A 23,070-nucleotide genomic window follows, 5' to 3' on the forward strand; every position below is an offset into this window, starting at 1 on the left:
GCACTTAAAATACACAGGCCACCTGATTTGGTCCGCAGTGTTTAAAAAAATAAATAAATAAATAAAATGCCTAATACAACAGTCCTCCACTAAACTGAAGTGAATGACAGTGACCATCTTGTGACAATTCAATGTTCTGCTTGAAAACTTGGACCTTCCATTTATTACAGTTTTTTAGACATGTACCATCCACCTAGACCAGATCAGACCACCCCATAGAAATAAGACCTTGATGGCAGTAGCCATCCCCACAGGATACAGCCTGACACAGACACACAAAAACGGTTTAGGAAGAACTAAAAAAACAAACCAAAACATGAAGAACAGCACAAGGTGTTGACCTTCTTCTAATTCATTAGAGAGACCTACACAATTTTAGGAAGGTGGTCATAATGGTATGCCTGATGGATGCACATAGTAACAGATCAGGAATATGATTCTTTCATCTGAGGATGAAGTAAATTTCAATTTAAATTCCAGTGCATATGATTACGAAGGATAGTATTTGCCATCACCTCACCCAGCTGCTGGTTAATTACTTTTCAACATCCCTACCTAATTGGTCCTGGTGGCTCATTAACGTCAACAGATCTGTATGTCCCTTCAGGGAGTCGCTAAATATTTATGTTCTCATCAAGCTCAATCAGTGCATTTACGTTCTGATATAAAATCGGGCGAAAAAAAAAAAACACAAATCAAGAGTGTAAACAACACCAGACTTTCTTCCCTCATTGCTATTATTCCTCTAATTATCACCAGACACTCATTACATTCAGAACTTCATAGCTGTTGACAAAAGAAGAGATAAATACGTATTTACAGTCTTGGTAAACTGATATGTTGTGAACTGGTTCATGACTTCAAACCCTTCAAACTCAAAAAGTCTGATCGTCATTTAATTTAATTTAAGGGAGATCACAAGCAGCTTGTAAATGGACGTGGTGTACAACAATGCCATTTTCTAAGTATTAATTCTCCTCCGGGCTTGTCATCTGTTCTTAGGAGCGGGCCTGGGTGGACGGCTGTGCTGGTTGGGTCCGATGTATTTAAGGGGAGTGTACTTTGGCTTATCGATCACTTCAAGACCCAGGTAAGGCTGAAGGGCTCGGGGGACACGCACTGTTCCTTCCTGGAGACACGGAGAGTAAGGATGAGGTCAGGCAGGTTTACAATGTCTACAACAAATGTTTAGAGAAAATAATATGTCTAGTTGACCTTTGCAGTTTGTTAAGGTGCTTTAAAAAAGGAAACTTATTGGGACAAAAAATAAATGTGAGGATGACAAAAGAATATTTTAGTAATTTATCTTTAATTAAATGCTCTGCAGTTCTACCTCAGGATAATTCATAGTGGCATTGTGGTAAAGTTTTTATTTTTTACATTTCTTCAAACCAAGAGCCTAATTGGTGAGTTGATCCAGTCCAGTAAGTCTCTTAAGAGAAGATACTATAGAAGTAGAGAAGACATAACTCTTTACATGGTGCATTAATGTTGATTACTCATTAATTAAAAGACAAATCTCCAACGGTATGCAGCAGCTGCTGTGACTGTCAGACTGTGACAGGTGAAGCAGATGCAGTTCCACTTAAACCTGCAGTTGTCTGACAGCTGTCTTACTAACACGCATTAGGAGTTCATGAGAAGAGTGCAACCAATAAATACTTCACAGCCATAATCAGAGCAGCCCAGGACAACTGAGATTGCAGCCACAGTGACGCCTGCAAATTCTTGGCTACCAGCACGAAAGTAGTCCAGGAAAAAATATCTTGCTGCCTCCTTTCTGGGGGCTGAAAGTGCAGTGTTTATGTTATTATTTCATATTTTAGTTAAATGGCTCAGTATCAGAAGATTTTCAGGTATCCATATGTCACATTATATCAAAGTGTCAAAGTGAAGGCAATTGGAGTTTGGTTTCGGTAAAATGTTTCACCTCTTATCAAACATCATCCAGGCTGATCAGAATCTGTTCCTCCAATTACATGCGAGTATCTGATCATTAACAGACACCTCTGTCACAGGAGTAATTTGGAGCTGAAGAAGCCACTTGGATGAGTGGGGAAAAGTCTTAAAGAAAACTCAAACAATTGCAGCTGCCTTTAGCTGTATTTCCATACCGTCTGCATCAGACTAGACAGAGTCTTACCTAAAAGACTTGGTTCTGTCTGACGGGACCTTTGGATACTGAACCTTTTATAGTGCTGAGTCACTGAGAGCACAAATGAGATGCTGACTGACCTGGCTTCCATACAAGTCTTTTGAAACTCTTTTTAGGTTTTGACATTTTACAGTGTCTTAAGACTTTCATCTCATCGTGAGGAGTCACTGGTTTGATGAGTCACTAAAACCACCAGGAAGCCTTAACCTTCACCTGTACAGAGCACCAATTTCTGACCAAAATCACTTCTGAGGATCTTTCAAGTGTTTTAAACACCTGTTATTTTTGAGGACCTTTCACTGAGTGGAAGTGTCTTGTGTATTCCAGCTTTTAAAAGCCCATTACGAGTGCCATTGTTGTCTTACCTTGGTCTGGTGAGTCTCCAGGATGGCGATAATGGTTCGGGGTATGGCACACGCTGTAGCATTCACCTGCAAAAAACAATAATAATAATAATAAAAACATTATGGAGGTGGTATACTAGTGTAAGGTAAAGCAGCAGGAATGTGTCTGCAGTCTTACTGTGTGGGCATACTGCAGGCTGCCGTCCTCTCTCTCATACAGGATGTTGAGGCGTCGGCTCTGGTAGTCTGTGCAGTTGGATCCACTGGATATCTGATATATTAAGAACATCTACTTAGAAAGCATTCAGTTACACCTCTAGGAGCAGTTTGAGTGTCTCGTCATGTCATGTCAGCAAGCAAGTCATATACATCATCTCTCACGCTGGCATATGAGACAGGAAGTCTTGGCCTGGTTATCTGTTGTGGAGATTCATTCTACAGCGAAGCTGTTTGCCCAAGTGATTGGACAACAGCGGAGAGATTCCCAGACTGAAAGGTAAGGATGATGTAGGTAAGAGGCTCTGACCTCTCCGTAGCTGTTCCTCCCAGGCATCCAGGCTTCGATGTCGTACTTTCTGTATGCTGGAGGTCCAAGTTCCTGAGTGGGCATGTCCAGCACTCTGTGGGAGAACGTAAATACAAGCTGAGGATCAAATCAGGACATTAGGCAACATAAGTTACACTGTTCTTCAAAGAGAGCGTCTCGCCCTTGAAAATGTAAATGTTAACAAAACACTCTTGTACAGTCTTCTACAGCAAATGTGTTCATTAGGGCTTGTGTGAAACCTTAACGATTCACTGAGCCCTAGAAGTGTTTCATTAGGAGTGATGTGCAATACCACAGTTTTTTTTCCCCCCAATCCGACACCATGTAATACCAAAAGGCTTGTACACTGATCAGCCATAACATTAAAACCACTGACAGGAGATGTACATGACACTGAACAATGACTTATCATCTTGTGACAATTCAGTGTTCTACTGGGAAACTTTTGGGAATTCGTGTGGATGTTACTTAGACATGCACCATGCAATGCCTCCAACTCGTAGCACCTACCTAGACCAGACCCTCCTCCCCACCACATCATAACATTCTGATTAAATCACTATTTTTTACCCTGTTTTAGGTTCAACAAACGTATAAAAGAACAGAGTGCTGACCTGTAGTGCAGTTCCAGTGCAGAAAACATCTCTTTTTGCAAAGAGACAAACTCCTCCAACAGCCGAGAGCTTTCTTCTCCCGTCTCATCCGCCGTCACTCCAAACATCTCTACCTGAAAACACATGCAGTCGATGATAAAGCATTTTAGCACCATTTCAAAAAAGACCCTATTCAATATCATTCAAAAGCAATTTGTACATCATTTCTAGATAAAATGTATATATTCTTCAAGTGTGTGTTATTTTGACCTTATTGAAGTGATGGACTCTGTAGAGCCCCCACGTCTCTCTGCCCGTGTCCGTCTCTGCTCTGTAGCAGGTGCTGCTGCACACCGTCCTGCAGCGAGAGACGACCGCACACGTCAGTTACAAATCATTAATATAGCACTTTATCTGCAGTGAACTATGAGAGAGGGGCGCTCCTAACCTGACAGGCAAGTCCTTCCAGTTTACTGCATGATCCATGAAGTAGCCTGAGGGAGAGAGACACAATGAGACACACAGTTTATACACTTTCCAGATGTAAAGAACAGAACCAGAGCCAGCTTTCTATGGCTGCAGCTATGGAACATAATGCAGAACCAGTAACGGTGCACACTGACTAACAACCAGAAGCACTTAAACCCATGAGGAAATGGAGACATGTGGAGAAGAAAGGAGCTTCACCTGCCACCCCGACCTCTCCAGTCCCAGCCAGGTTGAGGTCTGGGAAACGGTTCGGGTCCAGTGAGTAGACCTGGGAGCGATGGGCATTGGGCTGCATCCCACAGCCCTCCTGGAGGTGGACGAAACAAAGGGCGGAATGAGAGGGCATTGGACTGCACGAAATCAATGAAGATGAAAACATAGTGTAGCTGTGTTAAATGTAAATAGTATTTCTATATTGATGTTTTTTTTATGAATATTCAGACCACACTTTTGTCTTTGAAGCAGGGCTATTGTTGTATTTGGCCCAGTCGTGACAGAAGGAGTCAGAGTCAAGATTCACCTGTTTTTTTTTTCTTTCATTGGAAACCTTATTAAAGTGCAGATGCCGATATGCAAAAACGTGCATTTGTAGAAAAACACAAAACAAAATATCAGACAATCAAGAAAAACAAAAGTTTGATTTGATTAAGTTTATCAAATAGTTTTAAATATGGATCAGTGTGTCCCATCTCAGCTCTTACTACTCAGTTTGCTGATAACTTCAGTCAACAGTAACCCCTCTGTGTTTCATATCATAGTTTCTAAATCTGGTGTCCGTGGCGAATGATAGGCCCTGGTACCGGTGTTTAACATCAACCAGCGTATGGCAGAGCGGCTAGGACTACACCCAAGTACCTAAACGTTTAACTGCGCGCTGTATGCAGCTGCAAGTATGGTTGAAGTCAGGTTGCCTTTTAACATTTGGCTCTGGACAGCGGATGAAAACTATCCTCTTGACCAATTCTGGCTCATTTAAGTTTTATTGTACCTACAATTTATCTTTATTAATGTGCACTGTTCACAATTTCATTCATTCTACACAAATAATATACTACAATGACTGAAAGTTCAGAGCACAAGCAGAGTACAAGCAGAGTACTTTTCAGTGCAAGCAGTGGGATGTATGTGGTGAGGTAGTATTAAGAAATTAGTTGGGATGTCCTATTGCCAGATACTTCTCACTGATACTGATTAGGTGGTAGCATCATGCTGAATGCTATAATATAGTAGCCTGTGTAGTATGAGCTAACAGAGCTAATAAAGTTCATTAACACCACCATTTTAGATTCATTGCAGTTGACAAACCAGCTTGGAGGTGCATTACCACCAACTACCAATGGTGTGTCTCAGATTCTTTGAGACAGACATAGTAAACTGTAGTGATGACGCATTAAATTTTAATCTGAGCAGTTTTACAAATTCATCCAATCCGACACCGATACGTGCGACGGTTTTGGGAAATCCTCAAAAACTCTGACACTAACCCTGGGATAGAGATACTGTATATTCAAAGTCTATAGTGTGCATCTGTTTTTGATACCAGAAGGCAGAGACAAAAGTTATTTTACTCACAAACACTGCCCCCTTCAGCATGTCGGGCACCACCATGGGAATGAAGCCCTGGAGGAGACAAAGGGAAAACTCAAGTTTGGTTCCTCTGCATATTAGGAAAATAAAAGCACACTTATTTAGTAGTATTTGCACATGTGTACCCGTTGCTGCAGTGTGTCCAGGGTAAAGTTCTGGAGAGCAATTTGAAGTCTGGCCCCTGCTCCCCTCAGATAGTAGGACCTGTGGCCTGAGACATGAGCTAAATGCCTACGACAGAGGACAGAGGACATGTGAGTCTGGCTTCAATCATGTAAACTGAACTAATTAATAATCAGCAACAATAAGAGCCATTTTCACCTCTGCCTTATGAGACCCAGCTCCTCCCCCAGCTCTACATGGCCTCTGGGCTTGAAGTCAAATTCTACAAAGAGAGAAACACATTTTCATACAGGGATTTTTTTTTTTTTTTTTTTTTTTTTTTTACACATGGCAGAAGAGCAGGTAAAGTCTGTTCCTCAGTCACCTGGTTTCTGTCCCACAAGCTCCACCACCTTTGCCTGGCTCTCATCTCCAACTGGCTGGAAAGAGAAAGAGAGACTTCACAGCACACCTCCTTCATGGACCTTAAGACAAATCGTGAGCGTGCAGTATATCCTCACCACATCAGGGTGTGTGGCGTTTGGGAGTCTGAGCGCTCGGCCGTAATGTTCCTCATCCAGCTCAGTCTCTTTGGCGTAGAGCTGATTCAGTCTGGTGCGGATCTCTCGGCCCCTCTGCAGAGACCGAGTGTACTCTGGAAGCTGCAGGAAAAACAACACAGCCTCAGTAGTGGCCCCAAATGTGATTTATGGCCGAAGCAAGGGAATGACAAGATTGATGCGATAACAAAGTAATAAAAGAGATGAAGCTCTGAAGCTGAACTTACACTGGCGAGGGCTTTCTTGTCGTTCTTGGTCTGTGAGGAAAAGATTATTTATGTTACGATGCGCCTTTATACTCTTAAACTGATCAGGAAAAAAGTCAAATATAGAACATGATCAAGCAAAAACTGAGCGAAAATACGGATTTTGGCAAAAACGAGAGCTTCAGGGCTGATCAGGGCTATAATAACCTTTATGCAGAGCCTACGTCAGGGCATAAGTGACCTATGGCTCTGTGACATTTACATTTCTGTGCTGGTGTGACATTGCTGCTCTCTAATTACGTCTCAAAAACACTCGTCTGCAGCGGGATCCCTGTGCCACTGTGTCGTGTGGGAGCTTGTGCTTCTCCATGGTTTGTCATCTATTATTTGCTTCACATCCAACATTATCTGCTCAATTTATCAGCTGTCACAGTAGTTACTGTGACGTGAAGTTACGCCTCTGGGGAAGTGCACATCGGGCTACTGCATAGCAGCCGGCAAACACATGGCACAGATTTAATGCGAAAGTATAATTTAAGCTTAAAACTTTGTTTACACTTGAAGGCATCTACACAGAGGCTACACCTCTCTGTGATTCCTGCTACCTTGAGTTTCTCTGTGCGCTTCAAACAATGTTCAGTAGCTCCTGTTGGAGCTGAATAAGTGTTCAACAGTTAATGAAATAACTGCCAGAGGAAAGAGAGAAGGTCTCTCAGTAGATGGTGTGACGGAGGCAAAGGATGGAGAATTTTCTGTGCGTGTGCTCAGCCACTGAGCGACATGAATAAAAAACAAAAACGCTCTGAACCAATCACAGTTGTTGTGGTTGGTGTCAAGGTTGGCAAAGAGTTAGGTTTCTGGGGAGGTGCACATCAGGACCACAAATGTGGCTTTACTCACCACTAGCGCCTTTACTGTGTCACTGACACTGCTCTTCTCCGTCTCCAGCTCAGAGATTTCCGTCCTTACTGTCTGGAGCTCCTGCCACACACATACCTACAACGCAGACGTGTACACATGATATAAACAAAAAGCCAGCAACATGGGTGTGAAACTGAAAAAAAAAGTCAAGCGAAGGAAAGTATATTTAAGCTCTTGTAGTTTATCCCTGAATACACAAATGTACTTGAAAGACTTTGTGACACAACACGTAGCCTAGAGCTGATCATAGACCGGTGTGCCTCCACAAATGCAACCAGACTTTATAGTGGAGCAGCAAAACATAAGCAATACGTGTATATTCTTTAATCAAAATTTAGTTGTCATTTTATGAAAAACAAGTTGCACAACAATCATGACGTTCCTCTTTATATACAAACTGTTTTGCTCCGGCAGGAGATAAAAACTGTCATATTCTTAACGTCACAATCACTTACAATTTTCCTGACATCGTCCCCTTGCAGGTCCCCTTTCCTGTTCTCCACGTTAGTGATGACTTTGTCGGTCTCCTCACACACGGCTCTCATGTCCAGCTCCGGCTTGTCACTGTAACCTTCACGGACATGCTCGTACAAACTGCTTCGAACTCCATGAGCAAAGCGCTGCGGGATGTATATTCTAGCCTTCTGCCTGGGACACTGTCTGGCTGCCGGCTTCAGTGCAGTCAGTGCAATGCCTCCAACTCTCACGACCATGCCAATGCAGACCGCCATGTTTGTCAAGTGATCGACGATGCGTTTAGGGTGCATGGGATTAGTTATGAATTTACGCTTTAGGCTTCTGATGAGCCCCCGTACGTTTGAAAAGATTATTCGTATATTATATTTTCATGAAAATGAAGCATATTATTGCAAAAAACATTTATATACGTCAGCCTTTGTTTCTTTCCAATTCGTTTTTGAAACCAGGGAATTTTACTACAACCGTAAAACGCCCATAACTGCACTAAACGCAACACGAATGCGGAAATGGGTGTTAACTGGTATGGAATTAAAATAAAACATTATACAAGCGTTGTTTTACATATTTGCGTTAAAGAGACACACGCTTAGCAAAAATGTATCAATTAACCTCAGAAGAAACCGGGGAATATTTTAATTTTCCAAATGTGAGAAAAAAAGACTCAGCCCAAAACAATCGTCACGAGCCAAAGGTCAGCCAATCAGACGAGCGCAAATTTAACGTTGCGGTAATCCGGTTCAGACATGACAAGTGCGGCCGACTGAACCCGCAACTCAGTCCTGATTTTCAGCCTCACAGGCAATAAAACTGCACTATTCGCCGTCTCTTCGCCAAGACTGGACCCGTGTGCATAATGCCATGGTGGACTGATGTGTGTTACGGCGAGTCGCGTCCGTAGAGGAGGAGAATAGTGGCTTGGTAAGCTAGTTGGGTCCGTCAGTTTGGTGGTGATGGTGTGTGCGGGGCTGGTGGAGCAGCCAGGACCCTGACGCGTCTTCACCACAGGCCGGGACGAGCCTTTCCGCTGAGCCCGGAGGAGGACGAGGACACCCAAATGCTCGCAAGTTTCTGATCGTTAGCGGAGGACTTGGACACGGTTAACCTGCTCCAAACCGCCTCACCAGTTCCTCCTGAAAGTGAGACCCAACCAGCTTTCACGGTGGAAACGAGAAGAAGAGCAAAGGTAGTGAGATCTGTGCCGGTGCGAACAGCCTGCCCTGTCTTTCATTGTGGCCAGCCTTGCAGGAATGTGGCAATTAGTAAAGTGAAAAACATCTGAGTGGGTTCAACGTGTTTAAAAGTATCATTAATCTGCACTATTATGCTGTTATAATTTGGCTGGAGAAGCAGTGGTTTTCACAGTGATATCTGGGTCATAGTCCTCTATTTATAGCACATGGCCTCCTATGCTTAAAGATTAATGTGTACATTTTTCAATGCATGCGATCTCCTGTGCGTGAACATCAGATGAATGCCGTGCGGGGGGGCACAGTCACCTGGCGTCCCCAGCCGTGGCAGGATGGGGACGGGGGAGGAGGGGAGCCCCTGTCGGACAGCGACTCGGAGGAGGAGGACTTCCCCGATGACAGCACCACCCCGCTGGGGGACTACATCACACACGGTGAGACGGATAAAGGATGAGGCTGGGCTTTCTCCATCCCTGCCCCCGTCTGTTCAGTCTGATTTGTATGCACCTCTGCCTTCCCTTTCACCTCTCCCTTTCATTTGTCCCGTGCGTTTCAGGTCTGAAGCAGCTGCTGGATGCTCAGCAGCTGTGTGATGTCACTCTGCTGGTCGAGGGAAAGAAGTTCATGTGTCACAGGTATGATTGCAATGAAGCTGATGAAGAGAAAAACACCAATAATGACAGCGCTACACTCGCTGAGAAACAGTTTACAGCGACATGAAACTGACGAAACGACTACTACACTACAAAAGAATGCAAAAGATTGAAGCAGTTGATGAAAGTCAGATGTGAAACATATCGAAGACTTTTGTCAGATACGTCTCATAGAAATGCCTCCAGCACGTTGTAACAACATAAATCCTCCATGTTGGTGTGTTTTCTCTTTCCAACCTTCTCTGACCTCAGGGTCCTCTTAGCGGCCGTGAGCCCGTACTTCCGGGCCATGTTCACCAGCCCCCTGGTGGAGTCCCGGCTCACTGAGATCCGACTGGAGGAGGTGACGCCGTCCGTCATGGAGACCGTCATCCAGTTTGTGTACACCGGCGAGGCGGGTCTGTCTCTGGACACGGCTGAGGATCTGTTTGTGGCCGCCAACCGACTCCAAGTCATGCCCCTTCAGGACCTGTGCTCCAGGTAAAGCTCACAGCGTGAAGGGGTGGACACACAGAAAGTGACCAGACGGCGTGAGATGTTGATGGAGTTCAGTGAGTTGTGGTGATGATGGGCAAAAAAAACATTGCAAACAACATATCATGGGGTAGGATACCAGGTTGAACTTATCTGAACTTTGAGACAATGGAGTTGAGGCAACAAGATCTGATGCGATTAATTGGCAAACGTCCCAAACACAGATTTCCCCAAACGTATACTGCAAGAAAACACCATTCATAATGTTGGCTTCTATGCTGAGAGTAGGCCTTAAGGTTGTATTAACCTAGACAAACCAGTAACAGCAGCACTTTAACATTAATCTACAAATCCACCAACTGTCAGCTGCAGCGGGCGAGGAACAGTTTGCTTTAAATGCTTAAAGGGCCTTTAGTTATTAGACTTCGTTAGAGTTCAGGTGGCTTTGTTTTAGCTTCTAAATTGTCTTTCATTTCTTTTCTCCTATCTCTCATCTGCTTTCCTCATGTTTCACCCTCCTCCTGTCTCTCGTTTCCTCTGTCCTTTTTTCCACTCTAAACCCTACAGGTTTTTATTTGAGCATTTGTCGGTGGAAAACTGCCTGGGGATGTACTCCCTGGCTCGCTCTCACCATGACCAGCTCCTGCTGCGTGCCTCCCTGCGACTCGTCGCCCAGCACTTTCCACGAGTGGCCCGGCAGAAAGATTTCCTCCTGCTTGATCACGGCACCTTGGGCAGCCTCCTGAGCTCCGACCGTCTCGGGGTGGACTCCGAGGCGGAGGTCTACGACGCGGCGCGCCGCTGGGCAGAGCACCAGCCCTTGGACCGCTACGCCCACATGCCGGCGCTGCTTCACCACCTGCGGCCGGGGCTGCTGTCCCAGGAAGAGAGCCGGAGGCTGAGCCAGGAGTTGGGGCCCGCTGCGGCCGGAGAGGGCCTCGGGGGGCCTCTGAGACCGCGAGAGGGGATGTTCGAGAAAAAGATCGTCTGTGTGGACCTGACGCCACGGGAGGACGAGAATTTAGCCTCGAGAGACTACACGGTGGACTGCTTTGATCCCCAGACGGGGAAGTGGAAAAAGTTAGCGGCGCTAGGTTCGCTCGTCAGCCCCGGCTGCACAGCTGTGGGCGACAGGCTGTTTGTGGCTGGTGGGATCCTGAGGACAGGCTCTGTGTCTGCAGCTGTGCACGAGTACGACGCTGTGTTGGACCGCTGGATAGAACGGCCTTCAATGACGCAGCCCCGGGCTATGCTCGGCCTCCTCGGCTGTGGTGAGTCGATCTACGCCTTGGGTGGCAGCAATCGCTCCGCTCTGCTGGACTCCAGTGAGACCCTGGAGCTGGCGACGCTACAGTGGGGTCCCGGGCCCCGCCTGCCGCTCCCGCTCCGCGCATTCGCCTGCGCGTCACTGCGCGGGCGGCTTTACCTCCTGGGCGGAACCACGCTTGAACAGAACAGGGCCGTGGTCCACTCGGGCGTGCTCATTTACCACACCCTGACGGACTGCTGGACACGTGTGGCGCTGGACTCCGGGGCCACCTGTCTTGCCGGAGGAGTGGCCGTGCGAGGGGGAGTCTGCGCGATCGGCGGATACATGAGGGACACCACCAAGTTCCTGGACGGAAACTACACTAATTTGGAGACTTTGGACGCCACCGGGCGCGTGCTGTTTTTCAGAGAGGGCCGGGGCTCAGCGGGAGAGAGGGAGGTGACCGGGGGAGGAGTAATGGTCAGCGCGGAGCAGCGAGGGGGCGCGGGCGGAGGAAGCGACCGAGCCCCGAGCCCCGTCGTTTTCCCCGGGTTGCCACGGCGGATAGCAGCAGGGGGCGTGGCCAGGTGGAAAAGGAGGATTTACGTGTTGGGGGGCGAGAACGGCTCGCGGTTCTATGACAGCGTGTACGTGTGGAAACCCGGCTGGCGCAGCTGGGTCCAGAGACGGGAAAAACTCCCCGGAGACACTGGAGGCGTGAGCCAGTTTGGGTGTACCACTCTAAAGTTCCCCAAGAAACACATACTGTCCAGACTGAGACTAGCCAAAGAAAACTGCAAGAAGCCCATTGACTAGCTCGACGGGGGCCGACGTGTCTGAACGTAAGGCATGTGAGCTCCTCTCTGTGTCACATCGAGTTATGAAATGAAGGAAGCACCGTGTCGTTTGCCTGTAATGTCTGGATCCTGTGAAATGTACCGTGATCTAAAGAGAGACAGGCAGAGAGAAAGCAGAGCCAGGTCCTGGCTACAAATCCGGTCCACATGCATCTGAATGTAACGTCGTCCACTATTTGTCAGAACAGCGAAGGGCCTGTAGTGTCACTTCTTTACGCTCCTGCCATATTTTTAAGATTGATTTTAAGGAATCATTTTAAAACTGTGAACTTTTTTATCAGCGTTAAGTTTAGACACAAGGATACTGACACGTTTCTGACTATACTTCTTTCCCACTTCATTTGCCTCAGCCTTGTTTTTTGTCTGATGTGACCTGCAACTAAAGGCTACACAAAGAAGGCAGTTTCCCTTCCAGCACCAGTTAAAAATAACTTTATTTATATAGCACCACAAAACAAGTTAAAAAGTCATGAGCAAAAGAAAGAAACAAGGAATCATTTGATGGTAAATAAACGTAGGCATATTACAGAATAGACCTCAGGTGGCATGTTGGAGATATGAACAGAGCCTTTAAGGAAGTAATTCAAAATGATCTGAAATCAGCTGGAAATTGATTGACAGTCAATGCATTTCAGGCAACAAGGAATATTCATGTGAAGTCGCCACAAATTTGGAAAGTCAGTTTTGTCTCTGGGCTGTTGAAGTCATGTTTGGTTAAAGAAAAAAAAAAAACAAAAAAAACTTGGGGTGCAAATCCTGTACTGTATATAAAGGCCTTTGTTAACATTTAATTTGTAGCGTGGTAGTAGGTGGTTACGTTTCGTCACTGTCCTCATGGAGACACCTGCAAACAAATAGTCAGGTGATGTGGTTTCAGGGACGAGTACGTCCTGGTGCAGCGACGTCTCTGGAGCCAAATCACTAACGTAAAGCTTCAAATTTGTGGCCTCCACATTCAGACTTAAAATCACATGAACACACCCAGGCTGGAAAAACAACTCCACAACTTGGGAGATTAGATGTTGGGAGGAGCATGCGAACACACGATTACATCTGTTAGACAATTCTGTGTTTTACCTTATAGGGGATTTAAAGTAGGAAGAGAGAGAGATCTATTACTTGGAGGAATGTCTAGTGAACGGGGCGAATATTGATTTTATTTTTTCCAGTATTTGTTCTTGAGCACATTTACTACCATAAACAGGGAGAAGAGCCTCCAGCTCTGTCTTTGAATCATGACTCCAGGCTCTGCACTCGTCTGCCATCACAGTGGAGAAACACTCGGTGTGTAGTGGGTTCAGCGTATCAGAGGCTCATCTACACAGGACGGTCTGATCCATTTGTCCCAAGATACAGCCTGGTGTAAGGAGATTAGTCATGGCTAGTTTGAACTACTCTTAAAAAGCCTTGTTCTCACTGAAGCACGCAGTCACATCCCTCCAACTAAACGTGGAAGACGCAGACCGAATGTTTTCACTTGGCAGACGTCGTCCTTCCATTCTGTGTGCGGACGCTGCAGTTGGAGTAATGTGCAGATGAGGCTGAAAAAGAAGAGAGAGTGTTGTGGAATGAAAGCGGTGTTCCTCCAGGAAAAATCAGACTCTGTGGTTTCAGTTAGACGTCACTGACGAGACACACGATAAGCGTGTAGCGGTGCTGTGCAGACACCTGGGAGTAGATCTTATGCTAGGAAAGTTTTTTTTTTTTTTTTTTTTTTACTTACGCTGGTCTCGTGAAAGCAAGTAGCAGCAACAACAAAGCGAGGACGAGTGTGCTGAGATAACAAGCAGTCTGCAGGTCTTAAAAGTCCCGTTTTAGGTTTGACAATTTTCCAAAGTTGAACTAGTCGAAATCGATCCTCAGACCTTTGGAGAAGTTTACAAAAAATGTTCGCAAATGGTTTAAAAGCACAGTAAGTCTGACTATAAACAGATAAGAAAATTAAATTACTAAATGAAATATGTTCTTATAGATTACTCCTCCTTTCTAGATGCATAATGTAATCATTTACAAATATTTATTCGTCCCCTGTTGTGGGATTTCTTATCTTATCATATAAATAGCCTAGCAATAAAACCACCACTTCCTCTCAAGCCTTAACACGCAGATTAATTACTGGATGTTCCTGAGTGATTTGAAGCAAATTAGAGCACAAGTCATCATTTTATCATCAGGAGCGGCTGCTTCCTTCAACTTACTTTATTATGATGGATGCATCACAAACTAAAACGAATCACATGTGTACAGCATATACACACAGTGTGTTCGCCTGAATCAAGGTTGAACTGTTCATGACTTTAATGAACTACGTTAACTTTATTTAATGCTCACGTCAAACTGTCTAACATGAACAGATCAGCGGCAGCGTTGATGTCTTTGCACAGATTATTAGATTGAGACATGATTTTTTTTTAAACCACTTATTAAATTGACAAACGTGTTTTATCGGTTTGGTTTTAATTCATCAAACCGGGGTTGCTTTTGTGTCGCCTGTGACCGTCAGTACCCTTGTGTCTAGACTCTCGCTCTTATCTCTCCACTCGGTTCCGCTCGACCAGCCGACTAATGCAATCCAAAAATCTTATCTCTCCACATGAAAATGTTCCCTCATGAACATCATTACCCCGCCAACAGCAGATGTGTTTGTCGTTTGAACATCTGGATTAAAACACCGAGGTCTTTGCCGGTCTTCATATCATGTGTTACGCCGTAGATGATGCATTAGGTGCTTTAATTTATTCTGCTCTATGTGAGTACAACATAAATTCAAACTCCAGGATTCCTTCTTCTCACCCACCTCTGGATTGTCAAGTTTAGTTGTGATGGTTAATGGTGAAAAGTGTGAGTGGTGGTGTAGCAGATACATGGGGAGGGCTGACCTAGCATTAGAGTAGATGGGGGGGGGGGTCTTTGTGGTATAAAATCCTGGCGTGTCTGATCAGAGGGGGGAGGAGACAGTAACAGCCTCTGTGTATTGTTTACAGGTGTGGCCGACCAAAACGCATTTAAATAAAGGAAGGTATAGGTAGCAGATATCGTTCTTTTATTTAAGTACACGCAACTAAAACGTGACTTTGTTTTGCTGTGAGCTTCGGTTTGTGTTTCTTGAAGGCGTCCTGCCACGCAGCCAGCTTTGTCTCCCATGGCGCGGCCTGAATTTCCACCCAGGTGAGCTGGATTTCTTTTGCCTCGGCGCGCTTACGGCCTGTGCAACATGTGACGAGTGACGGTGTAGCATGCATGTTTTCTGCGCTGAGGCGTGAGTCCGCTCAGCTCAAGCTCTTTGCACACATCCACACCGACGTGGCGCGTGCGCCCGTCCACAGACTCTAAGCTGCCCTCATTTGTACAACCCGATGATATTTTGTGAACTGAAAGGCGAAGGGACGCTTTGATAAAAAGAAGTGCTATGAAACGATTAAAGGACTGTTTGCTTACGTGTGTTCTGACTGTGACCTTTTATTTTGTGCGTCTTGGCTTGTCAGTGATCAAAATTTAGAAACAAACTTGTGTTTTTAAGTGTATTCATTTGTTCAGTGAAACATCCATCAGGGGTGTCAGACATACACATACACACATTTACATTTAAAACCATCGTTCATTAAATGTCACACTTTTATAATGTACTTCTTTCCACTAAAACAAAGGAAAGAAGTTTGAGTTATCATTATTTACAGGTTATTATATTACTGGTCTGGCCGACTTGAAATCAATTGAATCCCTGAACTAAAATGCCTTTGACACTCCTGCTCTAGAGAGTTGTAGGGGGCCTGGACAGGTCGTGAGTTCATCACAGGGCTACCAAAAAACAAACGCCCAACTGTTCACACTTGCATCCGTGCAGTAACGTTGCGGTAGTAACGTTTGTTACTTTAAGTCCACAGACAGAAGCTGTGTGAGCATCTAAGATGCAGAGAATAGATACAAGTCATTTCTGCCTGTTAACTATTGGAAATCCACTTTTAACTAGACTGAAAGGCTGTTTTTCAGACTTTGCCGTTAATAATTGCGGTAATAAATAATTTGCTGAATCTGCTCGTTGTTCAAACTGGCCAAAGGTCTCACTTGGACCCACCACCTCCGCTCTGATGCATAGCTGCTGCTCAGCTTTTTCATCATATGGATGAACGCGTTAAGGAAGGGTTCACGTCGTCGAATGTTCTTCAGGAGCTGTAGATCAACCAGGGGTTTAACTTGATTAAGTTAAATGAAAGCAAGCTTCAGGTCGAACAAAGTGTATTTTCAAGTGCAAGTTGAGCAATGGAGAATCTCTCTACAGACAAAGTGACCATCAAAAACCCAGCAGACATCGCCATCATTGTGGGATACTTCGTCATGGTCATCAGTGTTGGCATTTGGGTGAGTGAATCTGAGAGATTGGATCACAGTATAATTACTGAATAAAATCTGTTTTTTTTTTAAATAAATAAATAAAGTAACACTGTATTTGGGAATAATGAAATGTCTGTGTCTCCAGTCCATGTTACGAACCAAACGTGGGACAGTTGGGGGATACTTCCTCGCGGGGCGCACGATGACCTGGTGGCCTGTGAGTAAAGCATAGACCTGGACGAGTACATGCATAGTACCCACTCATTTTAGCTCATACTCTACAACTGTGAGTTATGTTTCAGTTAGTTTAGAAATGGTGCTGTCATTACACCATTTGTCCACCAGAGGTAGCGTTGACACATTTCACCCGTAAGTGTTAAACAATTAGAAAATGAATTAGCATTTATGAGCAAAAATACTTGTTTGTATATGTAAAAAACACAGGCAGATATACTTATTTTGTTTTTAAATGTCAGTATTTGTGTGGAAAAATTGATCTTCTTGGAACTGTCAGTTTTCAGCATTTTAAAGACTCATGCCTTAAATTCTGTTAGGGATGTTAATCACTTGTTAACAAACACATAGTAACCTGCAGTTTGAGGAGGTTGTTCAGATGAACCTGTGATGATCTGTTTCTCCACAGTTAGGGAGTAAACCATTTAATGAAACTCGGGACATGAGGCGTAAATGTGGATGAAATGTTTATCTGTTACTATTCCTCCACTGTAGCTTCATATCCACTTGACTTGTTCAACTGCACAATATCTCTTGCACTGGTATCATGTAGAGACATCTAATCCCTGGAATGAAAAGGATGAATCAAGCAAGCCGAACCTGTTTCAGTTTCTGTACTGACCCCCAACTGTTGTTCTGATCGTAATAAGCAGCAAAACCTTGTGGTTGCTTCTGAACAAGTAGCTGTATAAGCTCTTATAGACATTCCTATTTACAGGGATCGGTATGCTTAGCTAATTTATCTGTTTTGTGCATTTCTGTCTTTATGCTAATGCAGTCGAATCCTTGGGTCGTGTTAAGATTTGATGTGTTCTCCTGTTGTTTCCTTGCAGGTTGGTGCGTCTCTGTTCGCCAGCAACATTGGCAGTGGTCACTTTGTGGGCTTGGCAGGGACCGGAGCAGCCAGTGGCATCGCTGTCGGAGGCTTTGAGTGGAACGTAAGTCACCTCCATGCAGTATATTAACTTTAAACACTTGATTGAACCGTATTGTGTGTTGTTAACATGTCAGGCTCTGTTCATCGTGCTGCTGCTGGGCTGGCTCTTCGTGCCCGTCTACCTCACAGCGGGGGTAAGCGGCTCGCTCTGCACGTCCGTTTCAGTCCATTAAAAAGTGTATCATTCACCAACTGGGTGATGTAACGTGATGTGCGTCAGGTGATCACGATGCCGCAGTACCTGAAGAAGAGGTTTGGTGGGACCAGGATCAGCCTCTACCTCTCTGTCATCTCCCTGTTCATGTACATTTTCACCAAGATCTCAGTGAGTCCTCATGTCAAAGCGCTCACAGTCAGAACAATAAACGAACGAAACAGACACTCGTGGCGTCTCATCGCTCCCTCTGTGCCTCTCTCCAGGTGGACATGTTTTCAGGAGCTGTGTTCATCCAGCAGGCGTTAGGGTGGAACATCTACGTGGCCGTCATCGCCCTCCTTTTAATAACAGCCTTGTACACGGTGACAGGTGTGTGTGTGCAGATTTGCATTTTTGTGGATGTATGCAATGGAAGCGCTCCGTGTATTTTTCCACTACCTCTGCACATGTGGAAACTGGAGGAGAGGTGTTCCTCTCCCCAGGAGTAATTAAATGCAGCAGGACTCTGAAATAACCCTAATCTCATTAGGACTGTCTTGGCTTGGATGTGAAAAATACAAATTTAGAACAATTCAACTGTGTGACTCTAACTTTGTGCAAGTAAAGCTGTATTTGAAGTGTGTGTGTGTGTGTGTGTGTTACCAGGTGGCCTGGCGGCGCTGATGTACACCGACACAGTTCAGACCTTTGTCATCATTGCCGGGGCCTTTTTTCTCACCGGCTACTGTAAGTGCAAACTGTCCAGCGTTTAAGTCACCAACATGTTTTGCACAACCCGCTGTTGATGTTTTTTGACTTCTGCCGTGGCCGCGTCCATGTCTGTCACCGCGAGCAGCTCCGCAACAGGAAAGATGTTAACCAGGGTCAGCAATCATTAATTTGACTGCAGAGGGGCACAGTGTGCTGACACTGCAGAGACGCGAGGCTCTCAACCTCCAGCTGACACGACAGCCAGCTCCCCTTATACGGCTTTACCGATTTCTTTAAATAGAAGGTCAATATTTATCTGAGTCTAATCCCGGGGTAGATTGTAGACAAAGTCCAAGAAGGGAGCACACAAGATAAAAGTGGGTGTTTATGCACTGGTGGCACGTTGAGTAGTTTGTGCTGACTCGGCAGCTTACACACAACTCAGTAAGGACAAAACAAGAGAGTTGTGGACTATTGAGCCGCAAACTTTTAGAACGCCATACACGTATTGGTACATGGTTTTGGGAAATAAGGTGTGGACTGAATACCATTCTACTTAAGTCCAGGAGTCAACATGCCTTCTCTGTGATTTGACCCTGTGACTGATGAAGACCCCTTTCCCCTCCTCTCCTCTAGCCTTTGCTGAAGTAGGAGGCTACAACGCCCTGCTCGCCAAATATAGCGCTGCTATGCCGACTAACGTCTCCTCCATGGACCCTCAGCGCTACAACATCTCCTCCCGCTGCTACACCCCCAGACAGGACGCCTTCAGCCTGCTGAGGGACCCGACCACGGGGGACATGCCCTGGCCCGGAGTGGTGTTCGGGATTGCGATAGTGGGAGGCTGGTACTGGTGTACAGACCAGGTGAACCCCGACCCTCGGTCTAACCCTGACCGTTAAAACGATTTGCTCTCACTGCTGAAATCCAACTGGTATTAATGCACAGGTCAACCAGTTTGGTAGAGGCCATACTGACCTACAAAAGCCCAGAATCCAGATTTTTACCTTGCAAATTAAAAAAATTCTGCCATAATATGTGTAATCAACAACATCTAAAATCTAAGCTACAGTGGCTACTAACTAAGCTAACCCTAACCCTAACCCTGACCACAGTTTATTTCTTCGTTGTGGAAGTGTGAAAGGGCCGTATAGCCTGGTCAAACTGAAATCACTTACTTACATCTGTTCAGTCAAAGCCTCATTTCTTAAACTATGTCATTCCATTAAAAGAAACCTGATAAAAAAAAAAAGAACATTCTTTTTTGTGCGCCCTGGATGGCCCCAGTGCAGCAGTGAGATCTCACTACATCTACAACAAGTTACTTCACCTGCCATTTCCTTTACAGTGATGCTCTTAAAGCCAGCAGCTTTGCCTATCCTTAAGGAGCAGTATGCAGAGTAGCCGCAGAATAACCAAATGATCTCATCCTCATTCAAACATCAGATCGGTCCCCCTGATCGTAATGGCAGACGTGTTCTCTGTGTCCACGTCTGACTGTTTCTGCAGGTGATCGTGCAGCGCTGCCTTGCAGCTCGTAGCCTCACCCACGTGAAGGCGGGCTGCATCATGTGTGGCTACCTCAAACTGCTGCCTATGTTCCTCATGGTGTTCCCCGGCATGATCAGCAGGGTGCTCTACCCAGGTCTGTGGCTCACAATGTAGTCTTGACTTTGTCAAAAAAACAAACAAAAACAGAAAACAAAAAGCATGTGTGTTTCTATCCACCTGTAGAAGAAGTTGGCTGTGTGGTCCCTGAGATCTGCAAGATGGTGTGTGGCACAGAGGTGGGCTGCTCCAACATTGCTTATCCTAAACTGGTGGTGTCAGTCATGCCCAACGGTAAGAGCACCTGCTAAACATCCAAAATGAGAAGAAGGAGAAGTTTCACCTCATATACCTCTACCCTGTTCTCCTTTCCTCTTCCCGCCGTCTCTCTCTCCGTGGAGGTTTGCGAGGGCTGATGCTGGCCGTGATGCTGGCGGCTCTCATGTCCTCTTTGGCCTCCATCTTTAACAGCAGCAGCACCCTGTTCACCATGGACATCTGGACCCGCATCAGACCCCAGGCCACGGAGCGCGAGCTCATCGTTGTAGGCAGGTAAACAGAGGACGTCACCTTGAACCCTCATTCAAACTTTGGTCTTCATGTTGTGGTAGATTTATGTATCTTCACTTTTCTTTTGTGATACCTTTATCTCGTGCACACAGTGTGCACTGGAGAGGCCTTATATGAAGGTGTGATATTATGAACTGATATGGACGGGTTCTTCTTTTGTTCCTCTCCTCCACAGAGTCTGGGTTCTCTGCATTGTAGCCGTCAGCATCTGCTGGATCCCGGTGGTCCAGGCGGCTCAGAGCGGTCAGCTGTTTGATTACATCCAGTCCATCTCAAGCTACCTGGCCCCCCCCATCACCGCCGTCTTCTTCCTGGCTGTGTTTGTCAAGAGAGTCAATGAAAAGGTGAGGCAGCACCTGTCGACGCGGACGTAGTCATTTTAAGATCACGTGGTGAGATCACATCTGCCTGATCTTTCATCATCCAGGGGGCTTTCTGGGGCTTGGTTGGTGGTCTGGCGATGGGTCTGTGCCGGATGTTGCCCGAGTTCTGGTTCGGCACAGGCAGCTGTATTTTCCCGTCCAACTGCCCTTTCTTGGTGTGTGGGATCCATTACCTCCACTTTGCCATCATACTCTTCTTCTGCACGTCGGTGCTGGTGCTGCTGGTCAGCTACTGCACCGAGCCCATAGACGATGAGCACGTAAGTGATACACACCAATCAGCCACAACATTAAAACCAGGGGAAGTTAATAACGTTGACCATCTTGTGGCAATTCAGTGTTCTGCTGGGAAACTTTTGGACCTGGCGTTCATTCATGTGGATGTTACTAAGACATGTACCACCCAGACACCCCCACCCCATAGCAATGACGCTCCTTGATGGCAGCAGCCATCCCCAGCAGGATGCAGCCTGACAAAAACGGTTTGGGAACAACTAAAAAAAACCTGGCCTCCACATTCACTCCTCAACCCAAAAGCCCCCACTAGCAACACCCTCAGAAGGCCCATGTCACACAAGACAGACCTACACAATATTAGGAAGATGGTCATAATGTAATTCCTGATTGGTGTACAGTACTTTACTTAGAGATAACTGACTCACTAAGACCTAATTTATTAGAGTAGGACTCAGTTGAACATTTACACTTTTACCTCAGAGTTCCCTGTCTCTGCTTTCAGCTCTATCGTCTGGTGTTCAGTCTCCGTCATTCCAAAGAGGAGAGGAAAGATTTGGACTGGGAGCAAGAGGAAAAAGGGAGGAGAGCCAGGAGAAAGGCTGAAGAAAAAAAGAGGGCCAGTATCAATAGTGATACAGGTAAGACAGAAAAAAAAAAAAAAACACAGCTCCAAACACACTCTCGCAACGAGTACTAACCCTTTCTGCCTTTCAGTGGTTCAGGAGGAGGGAAAGTCTGGTATCCGTCTCCTGATTGGCCGTCTCTTTGGCCAGGGCGCCAGCTCCCGGGACTGCGAGGAAGATGCCCCTGAGGTGTCAGAGCTGATGCCCGACATCAGTGAGGAGCCGGTGTGGAAATATACTGTGGATGCGAATGCCGTCGTCATGATGACTGTAGCAGTTTTCATGTGGGGATACTACGCTTGATGGGGTCTCCTCCCCCAAAACCCAACAACGTGTTAAAATATGTAAAATGTTAAAAACCCTACGGTTGAACTGTTTTGCCATCTGTTGGTGATGACTTGTCACTGCACAAATATTTTTTTCACAATTAAAATAGTAGGTGATGGACATATACTACCAACAGTCTCACCAGAGGTTAGTCCTTCACTGCATTAAAATACGGTTAAAGAGTGTGTGTAATTCAAACTGTAAAGGCTACGCTAATCAGATCAGAATCCCATTACTGTCTATGGTTACATTTTGATTCAATAGATCAGTCTTAAAAGGTGTGAGAATACAAAATGATTTGTTTTACTAACTTAATAAAGCTTTGAGCAGCCCTGTGATTTGATTTTAAATCTTTTTTCTGACTTCCTGTGAGAACAATCACTAGAAGACAACTACAAAGCAGTGAAGTGTGTGTCGGACGCCGATAGCACTGGGGTGGCCATCCTGTGTGCTCATATGCATTTAATGGTTTGCATTTACTTGTGTTTGGTTACTTAATCAGGTATGAAGCTGTCACATGTAATATAAACACTGTTGATTTGACCGTTAATCACACTCCGATAAGATTAGCGCTGCCATGGTACAGAACAAATAATTTAATCAACCGTTTACATATAGGTTTAAAGTC

At 45.4% G+C, this 23,070-nt stretch overlaps 3 protein-coding genes across 3 annotated transcripts; 2 read left to right on the top strand and 1 right to left on the bottom strand.

The window, feature by feature from the left end:
* Window positions 1-883: 883 nt before the first annotated feature.
* sars2 (seryl-tRNA synthetase 2, mitochondrial) lies at window positions 884-8,271 on the bottom strand. Its single transcript, XM_047594753.1, has 16 exons — window positions 7,960-8,271; window positions 7,484-7,579; window positions 6,605-6,634; window positions 6,339-6,479; window positions 6,203-6,257; window positions 6,037-6,100; window positions 5,841-5,946; window positions 5,701-5,748; window positions 4,327-4,435; window positions 4,088-4,133; window positions 3,910-3,997; window positions 3,661-3,773; window positions 3,026-3,119; window positions 2,678-2,770; window positions 2,521-2,586; window positions 884-1,129 (listed from the first exon to the last, which is right to left on the bottom strand). The coding sequence occupies exons 1-16, from the start codon at window positions 8,269-8,271 to the stop codon at window positions 989-991; spliced, it is 1,602 nt and encodes a 533-aa protein (XP_047450709.1). The 3' UTR covers window positions 884-988.
* Window positions 8,272-9,015: 744 nt separating this feature from the next.
* On the top strand, window positions 9,016-15,841 carry si:dkey-260j18.2 (uncharacterized protein LOC325231 homolog). Its single transcript, XM_047594752.1, has 5 exons — window positions 9,016-9,167; window positions 9,452-9,605; window positions 9,728-9,806; window positions 10,077-10,304; window positions 10,866-15,841. Exons 2-5 carry the CDS (start codon window positions 9,452-9,454, stop codon window positions 12,361-12,363), a joined length of 1,959 nt encoding a protein of 652 aa, XP_047450708.1. The 5' UTR covers window positions 9,016-9,167; the 3' UTR covers window positions 12,364-15,841.
* Window positions 15,842-16,117: 276 nt separating this feature from the next.
* slc5a2 (solute carrier family 5 member 2) lies at window positions 16,118-22,780 on the top strand. The gene is made up of 15 exons (XM_047593977.1): window positions 16,118-16,763; window positions 16,882-16,953; window positions 17,804-17,908; window positions 17,982-18,041; window positions 18,128-18,232; window positions 18,328-18,433; window positions 18,710-18,790; window positions 19,391-19,620; window positions 20,264-20,399; window positions 20,489-20,596; window positions 20,704-20,854; window positions 21,048-21,216; window positions 21,300-21,515; window positions 21,995-22,130; window positions 22,207-22,780. Exons 1-15 carry the CDS (start codon window positions 16,665-16,667, stop codon window positions 22,416-22,418), a joined length of 1,986 nt encoding a protein of 661 aa, XP_047449933.1. The 5' UTR covers window positions 16,118-16,664; the 3' UTR covers window positions 22,419-22,780.
* The last annotated feature ends 290 nt before the right edge of the window (window positions 22,781-23,070 follow it).

The sequence above is a fragment of the Mugil cephalus genome, chromosome 9, assembly GCF_022458985.1.
Source record: "Mugil cephalus isolate CIBA_MC_2020 chromosome 9, CIBA_Mcephalus_1.1, whole genome shotgun sequence".
Lineage (NCBI taxonomy): Eukaryota > Metazoa > Chordata > Actinopteri > Mugiliformes > Mugilidae > Mugil > Mugil cephalus.

Bases quoted from the DNA above. Each gene is read 5' to 3' on its own strand.
- si:dkey-260j18.2 (XM_047594752.1), top strand. From the start codon at position 9,452: ATGAATGCCGTGCGGGGGGGCACAGTCACCTGGCGTCCCCAGCCGTGG. The intron at 9,807-10,076 runs GTATGATTGCAA...CTCTGACCTCAG, and splicing joins AAGAAGTTCATGTGTCACAG to GGTCCTCTTAGCGGCCGTGA. The intron at 10,305-10,865 runs GTAAAGCTCACA...TAAACCCTACAG, and splicing joins CTTCAGGACCTGTGCTCCAG to GTTTTTATTTGAGCATTTGT.
- sars2 (XM_047594753.1), bottom strand. From the start codon at position 8,271: ATGCACCCTAAACGCATCGTCGATCACTTGACAAACATGGCGGTCTGC. The intron at 5,749-5,840 runs GTACACATGTGC...TGTCTCCTCCAG, and splicing joins TGGACACACTGCAGCAACGG to GGCTTCATTCCCATGGTGGT. The intron at 3,774-3,909 runs GTCAAAATAACA...ATGTGTTTTCAG, and splicing joins GAGTCCATCACTTCAATAAG to GTAGAGATGTTTGGAGTGAC.
- slc5a2 (XM_047593977.1), top strand. From the start codon at position 16,665: ATGGAGAATCTCTCTACAGACAAAGTGACCATCAAAAACCCAGCAGAC. The intron at 18,042-18,127 runs GTAAGCGGCTCG...GATGTGCGTCAG, and splicing joins CCGTCTACCTCACAGCGGGG to GTGATCACGATGCCGCAGTA. The intron at 21,217-21,299 runs GTGAGGCAGCAC...TTCATCATCCAG, and splicing joins TCAAGAGAGTCAATGAAAAG to GGGGCTTTCTGGGGCTTGGT.